The sequence below is a fragment of the Phytophthora infestans genome, genomic scaffold (assembly GCF_000142945.1).
Source record: "Phytophthora infestans T30-4 supercont1.348 genomic scaffold, whole genome shotgun sequence".
NCBI lineage: Eukaryota > Oomycota > Peronosporomycetes > Peronosporales > Peronosporaceae > Phytophthora > Phytophthora infestans.
Window position 1 is genome coordinate 8,889 of NW_003303411.1, and position 9,842 is coordinate 18,730.

Genomic DNA, 9,842 nt, shown 5'->3' on the forward strand with positions numbered 1-9,842 from the left:
GATCTATCTAAATTGTATATTACTATAGGTGTTGCACTTTACATTTGATTTAAAAATCATACTTAAGGAGGGTTGGTGTGCCTCGGTCAGCTTGGTACGAACGAAATCGCCGTAACAAGGCGAATCGGCTCGTTAAGGCTGGAATTGAGCGCTATGCTTGCTACAGCAGGCGGACAATAGCTTGTTATTAGTAGCACAAGCAGCGGAGTGAGGATGAAAGTTATGATTGCGAGTCCGAGGCCAAACACAACAGACTTTATGTTTGAAGGCGGCAGATCGCGCCTATCCTCCGAAAGGATTGCTGGGGATTGTGGTCGCTGAGTGCCTCGTATCATGCGATTATCTGAGTCGAAGAAAGAGCATAAGTTCTCATCTGAATCGATGAAATCGTTCGAGTCCATTGCGAGGTAAGTGACTGGAGGTCTCAAGCCCACTGTGGGCGATCCTGGGCCTCGACTGTTGATACCTTTCCTCTTCGTTGCCAACCCGAGTGGTGTCCACCGTGCTAGATCAAACCACACTGTGATCACAATCGCAACGATCCCTTGTGTCACCAGAGCTGCAACCAGCACATTGGTGGCAGTCCTAGTCTGCTGAATCTTCATGACATTATTCTTTTCGTTGTCCGAGCTCCAACCGAGCTCGTATCGGTGATGGTAGCTTCGTACAGTCACCACATCCATCGCAAAAGTCGCCAGGGAGAGTACGCACACCGAATAGATCACGGCAAACCGCCAGAGCCGCTTGCACACGAGCTTTGTTCGCGACCAAAACGGGATACCTCGTGTGAAGCAGTCCATGCATCCATTCGGTGCAGTGTCATTCCAGCACGAGTGATTGATCGCTGCGTCAAATAAAGAGAGTACCACAACCTCGAAGCTTATCACGACGAAATCCTGCACTATACCCAGCAACACTCCATAGATTCGTATCGGAGTCGTGTCGTCGTCAGGAGTCGTCGAGGTCTTCACGAGAGCGCTGAGGTTGCTCAACCGAAAAGTCGAAAAGAAGCTGAACTCGGTGAGGTATATGAAGAGCCAACCGACCCACGCGTGTCTGTTAATATGTGCGTTAACTGCCACGCTGGTGCTGCGTAGTGCCCATAGAGGGCCAGACCTCATGATATTTGGAAATGTACAAGTGGCCTGAGACTTCATTGGAAGGTTGCGATCCGTGCCAAGAAAGATACTGAGGAGAATCATTCACAAGAGACAAGAGCACCAACCTAGCCGTTGGAAGCACACAGTGGCGTCAGACCCTGTGCAGTCCAGTATTTAAAGGACTCATCTCACCAGAAGCGGCCAGCGACACAAATGTGAAGTGACAGTTCCGCTGGACACACGAAAGTGTTGAAGTAATTCTGGACTGTTAACCACGAGAATCAACCATCGTTTACGCTACAGCGACACACTGGGGGAGGGGGGGGGTAGTTGGAATTACACTTCCACATGTCAAGATCGTCTTTCTTGAAAGGTGCTGTCATATCTAATAACCGAACCGTGGTCATGTTTCGTCTCGCATCTCGACGATCTGTTCGACGACCAAGTGTTTCGCTTCTGTCAAATGGATGGCGAGTGTCGTGATCAATTAATAATTCACTTGACCTTAGTCCGTGACTCACTTCTAATAAATCACGAAACTCGGTTTTCAATACAGTACATGTAGTTTATAATGCGACGCTTGACCACAGTTCAGAAGGAGCCCGCGAGTAGCATTACGAAGGCAAACTTGGCATTTCGAATGTCTTACGTATGCTGCTAAACTAGAGCGATTGATCACAACTAGCGGATCGAGACATACGTTGGGATCTTCGACCGAATGATAGCCAGAGCCTCCCTGCCGCCATTACTCTCGAGAACAGCGAGTGTGTCCTCAACTTCGACACGTAATTTCTTGGTCAACAGCTTGCGGTGGATCTGCTGGGTGAGCTTCGAGAGGAAGCTGTTCATCTCACCCTCCACAAGATCCGACAGCAGACGTGTCGCCTCTAGTCCCATGAGGAACGTGTCGTCATCCTTAGCCATTAGTGCTCCTCGCAGCGGCACGATCACTTGAGCCAGAATTGGCAGCGTCTTCTCACGAGCATCTTCTAGCTTCAGAAGCTCGCGGAACGTAGCACGAGCGAGGAACACAAATGGATGCTCCGTTTCCAAGAACCCCTCAGCGCACGTAATAAGCAGTGGGTCATACGATAGCGCTGCAAAACCACTCAGTAAGAATAAAGTAGTTTGGCAAAAATATAGTTAGTAGCCCAACCTACTGTTGGGATCCTTGGTCCATTGCAAAGAATTGCGGATACTGCCGTGGTTGATTCGACATGGAATCGATCCGGAGTCATATGCGTTGGAAAAATTCCTGTCATATCATGGGAGCTATATAACTGTCGCCGATTGAATGAATAGGATTTGAATGCAGGCTTACGTCTTGTATTTCTTCCTTCCAGAGGTGAAAACGGAGGCCTGCTTATGCTTGTGCAACGTCGACGAGGGTAGTGGATGTGCAGTCGCTGGTTTCTTCTCTTCGGTTGCTGGGGATGCAGATGCACGTGTTGACGATTTGGCTGAGGACGGAGTTGGCGTACGTTTGGATAGTTCCACGGTTTTCTGGTTGGAAATGGTGGTGGGTGTTGATGACCGTGTCTTCTCTCTGGAGCTGCTGGAGCGCGATTGACTCGACCGACTGTCACTTCTGCTCCCTACGTTATTGTTACTGCTGCTGCCTTCTGTCTTATTGATCTTGGAGTTGTTACTACGATCAGTAGCTGTCTTGAACGCCACAATTGGGGCCATGCTTACTGAGCTTCTCTTCCTTTGTGCGGGTGGTTGTTTTACGAAAAACAAGCAATCTATCTCGATTCTTCCTCGCTATTCATAGAGCCGAGTCATCCCCCCCCTCAACGCTCTAGAGGAATTATAGCAAAATAGAAGGCCACCCACCTTTCATCATCATCGTACAGAAAGCTAATCTCATCAATATTCATACTTAAGTGCACACGAAGCTAAGTCTATCCAAAGACAATCCCTTATAAAAGGCAACAGAGCCGATTCATAGGTTCCACGAGCGATAGTAGTAAAATTCCTCGTCTGCTGTGTCGTAATAGTTGACCCATCCGCTGCCGTCGGGTTCCGAGTTGGCGAAGTGTTCCTTCAGGACCAACTTGACGTTCTTGCCGCGCTCACGTTGCGTGATCTTGAGGCGGAAGTTGACTACGTTGCAGTTAGTCGGCACCGTCACGACCAACTCGTCCCTATCGACGTAGAATCGGCCACTGTAAACGCCCTTGCGCTGGCTGCGGATGTGCGATTCGACCTCATGCGGGGCCTTGAACAACATGCCGTACAGCACCGTCCCGTCCCGTTGGAACGAGAAGTAGCGGTAGTAAATGCACTTCAAGATCGTGCCGGGGACGATCTCCGACCACATACTCAGCTCCGGTTTCTTGTAGTACGACACCTTGAGCCAATAGAAGCCGTTGTAGCGCACACGTGGCCTGTCCTGGAACATGTCGAACCACGTCGGGAAGCGACGCAGCCCAAACTTGTTGCGAGCAGCAGCAGCTGCAGCCCTAGGGTTCTGTACGGGAAAAATACGTCGACAGAGCACTTCAAAGAGCACTTCAGACCGTGCTACCTGCAGCAATCTCTTGCATGTGCATGTGCAGGCTCCGATGGTGTCTTCGTCCAGCCACTTGAGGATGTCGATGAGCAGGATGTCGGCGAAGTTCAGGAGCGTGTGATCCTCATTGGGATCTTCTTCTTCCTCCTCCTCCTCATCGACGTCAACAGATTCAGGGGGCTTCTCCGTTGCTTCAGAGATAGAAAGTCGAGTATATCGACCCGTATCTACGCCATGCTCGTCATCGTCTCCGCTGTCTACTTCTTGCTGGTTTTCTTCCGGTTTTTGGTCGCTGGAGCTTGTTCCAAAATTCAATTGACTTAATTGCGTTCGCCCATGTACCTGACGGCGCTGCTGACTTTCTGACTGCAGGATTTCAGCCATAAAGTCTGGTCTATCATACAGCATATTCAAACAACCGTTTAGACATGGTTTGATAGCTTTCTTGCACATAATTTCTAGAGCAGACTGTACTCGAGAGATTCCTGAAGTGCGGCCTGTAGCGCTTCCTCATCGGCGTCCCGGTGGCCCGAGCCCTTGACAGTGGCGACGTCCTGGCGGTGCGGAGCCATGAGATCACTGGAGTTCCAAGTGTGAATCAGACGGTCGCCGCAAGCTCCGTTCCTGTGAAACATGATATCACGTATTGCCAAGGCGGTACGAACATTCGAAGACGATTCTCAGTAACACACGTTTTGTTTTAGAAGCTCTAAAATCTAGTCTAAAAACCAGTAGTACTATTACAATAGCAGTCCTATTCCAGCTACTGTGCTCGACCGAGTAATACATGTAGTCCCTTCCGAAATAAGTGAGATTTTTTTACTTGATCAAAACAAATTTCTAGATTTTTTTTTAGATAATGCCTACTTAGGTACATTATAAAAAGGTGTAATTCTTATTTCTCATGGGGTAGAGGGATTCTGACGAAAAAAATACTGAAAAACAAAATATATTTCCCAAAGTTTTAAAATAATTATTTTGCAACTAAATTTGGTCATGTACTCAAGTTTACGGCCTCGGGCCAATGGTAACTAAATATCATACGATATTTTAAATACTAATAATTCTATTTAAATTTATAAATATTAATAGTAGCTCATTCTGTTTTTAATTTGCCCTTTCGTGGCAAAAGCGCAAATGAACACTAGGAATCAGCCTCTTAAAAGGCGCATTATTCGCCATTTAACGGAAGTTCAACTATATGTTGCGAAATAGAATTAACAGTACGATTCGTGACCATTTAAGAATACTTTAATCCTGTCAAATTCAAGAAGCAGATTGCATCACCATCCTATCTTAAATATTTTGTCGCAAGATATAGCTCAAAAAGAGTACCGTGAGTTTGTTAAAGAGCGAGAAATGCCCCCTTTACATATTAAAGACTTCAAGTTGTTTACTATAGTCTATACAAGAGGCGCGCGAAAGGGTAAACATAATATTATAATATTAACTCGGAGATTTAAAAAAAGTATTAGATATTAAATGATTTTTTATGATAGTTCCCACTTAGGTACGTTTTGTCACCTTCCCCTCTGCTAAGTGAACCGAGGGCTCACAAAAGAACTCTTTCGGTCAGATTCTAGAACAGCAGTAGGCTTTAAGCCTGACGAGTATTTGCTCTAGTAATTCACTGTGATACAGACAAAGGCGGTCAAGATGGAAAACTGCAAACGCTTGCAGTAGTTTAATGTCAATAGAGCGAAATAAAGGCATTTGTTCTTGTTCTCTACCGATAGCCTCGTCGACGTCGGGCGTCTAATAAACATGCAGCCTGTAACGCTAGATTAATGCGCTCAGCAGTGCCAACACACGACGCCAACCTTGTCGTCACTCTCATAATTGTCCTGGACTCCATCTCTCTCACGGCCGATTAGTCATACTCCAGCTACCGGTAGTCGAACGTTAACGACATCTGGTTAGTGGATTTAAACAGATTACGCAATCTTTGAAAAAAATCGTACTAACTAATATTAAGTTGATTTTTAATAATATCATTTTGTCTCAGAAGAAAATATTAGGTGATGTTTTTATATTAGCTGGTCTACAGGTGATATTTTTACGATATTAACCTGCACACGGCCGCAAATTACGGTACATGAACCGGTATTTTTGCTATTAGACCCTAAAGCGAAAATATTTTATACATTTCATATATGTGATCGCTTATTTCTTAAGAGGCCTGGTTGTAATCGCCATGTAGGTATCCGATACTGGAGATGATGCTTTTCCCGCGAGCAAATTGCCAAGCACCTGCTGTTCAAAGTAAACACCAGAAAAACACAGTCCATTCAGGACCGTCTTAACCCCCTGGTTCCCAACGTCGTAACTTACGCCATAGCAAATTTAGTATGTCGTAACTTACGACATAGAGAAAGCAACAACAGAAAATGGCTCAAACCATACTTTATTCAAGTCAATTCAGGAAAATAAGATGGGAGAGGTAAATCAAAATTGCATCAGAAACAGGCCAGGCGGGAAGGGAGACGGAGGGAACGGGAAAGAGACACGTGGATAAGGATAGGATAGGAAGGTGTAACCGTGCCATTCCAGAATTTGCGCAATGGTGCGCATCCGGTCCAGTACGCGTGGCAAGACAGATGCTGTTGCTGCTGCTGCCAGGGACATCGACTTCAAGCACTTGTGGAGACAGCTGCGAGCAGTTGGATGGTCATCGAAGAGACCAAGCGGCATCGAGACGGAGTGGAGGTACGTGACTCCGAATGGCGTCGAGGTATTTGTTGGAGAAGATGCGGTCGTGATGCATGCGATAGAGTCCGGTTTGCTGGCGAATAGCGAGGATGAAGAAGAGAAGACCGAAGACAACGCCAGCCCCAATGGCAAAAACGTTGAGGAAAGTGATATTCGAGTATCGCAGATCGACACAGGAGCACAGCTGTCACAACACACACTTGATGATCTCTTTGGCTCCTCGAGTGACTCAGACGTCGAACTTTCGCAGGCCGCAGTGCCACGAGCGTTTGGACTATCATCGGGAGAGCTCGAAGCTGCTGAATCACATCTAAATGCAGCAACAAGCCTTCACTTAATGTCGGAAGCTTCTGGCATTGATAGTGAGGCTGAAAGAGATGACTTTGGCGCTGCACCCTCAGGCTCGAGGCTTCGTCCACTCTCCAACGTCAAGCCGGATGTTAACTTTGTCCCAGAGGATGAAAATATGAGCGCCTATGAAAGTCTCAGCTCTGGCCAGAGCGACAGTGACGGCGTGGACGACGGCGACGAAGATTCCCCCTTAGTGGATACTCCAAGCGATGATGATGTCGTATCGGACGCTGACGCTCCACAGATGGACGAGGCATTCGTCGGATCATTTCTTTAGGGCAAGATGGTGTCAACAAAAAAGCCGCGGAGGCAAGAGCTAACGCATTACGAGCAACGGAATGGTCTCCCGTATCGTCGGAGTTTGAGGAAGCGTCGCCCGCGTACCCGGGACTCAACGCAGAAGTGGGCAAGCCTGTACCGGAGCTACGCAGCGTCTGTCATTCACCACTTCTGACTATCTTCTACTATATGCCAAAACCACTGTGGGTGATGATAAACGTTGAAACAAACCGGTACAGTATGCAACAGATCGAAAAGCGGGCACAAGCAATACACGTCAAGCAGCTGGAGCCTAAACGAGAAACCCTCACACAAATCCGCCGGCGTTTAAAAGCAAAACCAGCGTACCAGACGCACGAAATCCTCCAGGTCCTAGGACTTCTCATTGCACGGATGTTATGCCCACAGAACCGCCGCCTTGCGGCACACTGGTCGATGACGGAGGACGGGGCAGTTCCGGCTGGAACATTTGGCCGGTTCATGGGTCGCAACCGCTTCCAAGACATCTTACGAGACCTTCACTTTGTGGACAACGAGGGTGAGCGTGCACGTGACAAGCTGTGGAAACTTCGGCCCGTTGTCACCAAGCTCCAGGACCGGTTCTGGCTGGATGGTCTCTTCCGGCAGTGTTCTCATTCGATGAAGGCGTTCTTCCTTCCACTTCTAAGCGCAATTCAACCCGGATGTTTATGCCGGACAAACCTCACCGGTATGGCACGAAAATATTTATGTTGTGTGATGCAATAACAGCATACTGCCACAGGTACTGTATTTTTAACTTATGTCGTAACTTACGCCTTTTGAGTTTCTGTCTAACATCTATGTTGTAACGTACTAGATTCGAAATGTACGCTGGAAAACGAAATGCTGGAGACACTGGCGACTCTTCATTCGACCATAAGACAGGTGCTGCGGCGGTTGTTCGTAACCTGAAGAGCGTGCTTCACGAAAATCGTCGCCATCTGTGGCACTTAGTCGTGATTGATCGATTCTACTCGTCAGTCCTTCTTGCGATCGAGCTCCTTGGTATAAGTGTTTACGTGTTGGGCACTATAATGACGGACAGACTTGGCTTTGACAATAATGTCAAAGCGACTAGGAAGACACGACCGGCAAGCATTCCTCGAGGGGCGTTCACATTCTCCCGTTCTATTGCTGTCCCAAGTATGGTGGCATACCAATGGTGGGACAGCAAACCCGTGCATTACTTGTGCACGGGCTCTGTGATGACGGCTTCGTCAATCAATAGGAATGTGAAGCGCGTGGGACCAGTTACTGTGCCATGTCCTGCAGCTGTGACGGATTATCAGCGCTGGATGGGAGGAGTTGATATTCATGATCAACTCCGCCTCCAGAAGTTCTCGTTACAGACGTCGACCAAGTTCAAGAAATACTACATGAGTTTGTTCTTGGGGCTCGTCGACCTAGCGTTAGTGAACGCATACATTTCACATAAGGAAACCGCACGAATTGCTGGAACGCCGGCGACGAGGCGTGGAGACTGGTATTGCATCCTTCAGAATCAGCTTCTCCAGCTCAAGGCTGAAGACTTTGATGGTGTCGTGGCGACTCCACCACCGCTACGCCAAAAGCGCCAACGTGCTCCAGTGCGGCTTACCCATGAAGTGGAACAGTCGGAAGATTGGGTGACTGTCAGCGGTGTGCAAAAGCGACGCCAGCGGTCCTGTAAAGTCTGCGCATTACTCAGGACCGACAAAAAAAAGAAATCTTACGCTACGACTTTCTTCTGTGAGCGCTGCTCGCTGGACAACGCCAAATGCTGGCTTTGTAACAAGATCCGGCATACCTACAGGGGTGAAGCAAAGACCTGCTTTGCAATCTGGCATGCCGATTTTGACTGCGGTCAGGCGATCCCTGTCACCTTAGGGAAACGAGTTGTGCTGCGGCGTCCCGGGAAGAAAGCTGGACTGCGGAAGAAGACTCACCGAGAATTACAGCTTCACAACGGGGAAGCAGACGACGAGGGGTCTGGAAATGATAATGACAAAAACCAGTGAGACCAGTTTGTGCACAAGAGAAGTGATGAAATGCCAGGTGTCAGATTTGATTTGTGGTAACTTATGAGTTGTAATGCAGTTTTCGCAGATTTGATGCACGGGTTGCTGCGTCTTTTTCCTTCTAGGTGCCGGCTCTCGCGCCCTTTCTTTCATCCATCGGTGTCAGTTACGACATTGAGCTAGTGATGAACACAAGAAAGGAGTATAACTTACGACATTCCTCAGTAAACCTGTTCAGATTTAATATCGCTTCCCGCAGACGTCTATGCACATCATACAGAACCAAAGTAACTACGCACGTCGTAAGTTACGACATAACAGTACCGTGACTTATACGTTAGCTGTCATAAATTCCGGGAACCAAGGGGTTAATGCATACTTCCAGAATTACACGTACAGTACCACAAGTAAAAGGCCACTAACGTTACCGTAAAAATCCACTCCCCCCCCCCCCCGATAATAATTCTTAAGAACATCCCTGCAGCAGCAACTCGGACCAACTCGAGCACGTTCTACAGCTCACCCGAGAAGATGGCAGCCAACTGCAGTTCTTCCTGTAAGACGCCAATGACAATAGGAAGATAGTAAAGACCAGCTTTCAATCCCCACAGTCTAAGCACATGGTCCAAGAATGACAACGAGAGTCAAAGTAAGATTGACCGATGGATCGATTCTCTTGACCATAGAGAACGACACTTTGACCTTCCTGTTCTTCCTGGGTGTGGGTCATCGGGACTCTCACTTTCGGATTCCCGTCTTCAGCCCAAGTCTTCTTCCAGTTTTCACTGCAAAAGCCAACAACAATCTTCATCATGACGACTCGACTCGCACTCGCTATTACTGCACTCGCCATTTTCAACGGCTATGCTC

The 9,842-nt window shown here is 47.8% G+C and overlaps 3 protein-coding genes across 3 annotated transcripts; all 3 read right to left on the reverse strand.

Moving 5' to 3' along the window:
* Positions 1-86: 86 nt before the first annotated feature.
* Positions 87-1,121, reverse strand: PITG_21666 (uncharacterized protein; the record flags this gene model as incomplete). Its single annotated transcript, XM_002894905.1, has 2 exons — positions 87-544; positions 638-1,121. 2 exons carry the CDS (start codon positions 1,119-1,121, stop codon positions 87-89), a joined length of 942 nt encoding a protein of 313 aa, XP_002894951.1.
* A 660-nt stretch (positions 1,122-1,781) lies between these two features.
* PITG_21667 (uncharacterized protein) lies at positions 1,782-2,789 on the reverse strand (the record flags this gene model as incomplete). The annotated part of the gene is made up of 3 exons (XM_002894906.1): positions 1,782-2,197; positions 2,261-2,355; positions 2,422-2,789. 3 exons carry the CDS (start codon positions 2,787-2,789, stop codon positions 1,782-1,784), a joined length of 879 nt encoding a protein of 292 aa, XP_002894952.1.
* Positions 2,790-3,045: 256 nt separating this feature from the next.
* On the reverse strand, positions 3,046-4,187 carry PITG_21668 (F-box protein, putative; the record flags this gene model as incomplete). The annotated part of the gene is made up of 2 exons (XM_002894907.1): positions 3,046-4,009; positions 4,090-4,187. 2 exons carry the CDS (start codon positions 4,185-4,187, stop codon positions 3,046-3,048), a joined length of 1,062 nt encoding a protein of 353 aa, XP_002894953.1.
* Positions 4,188-9,842: the final 5,655 nt, after the last annotated feature.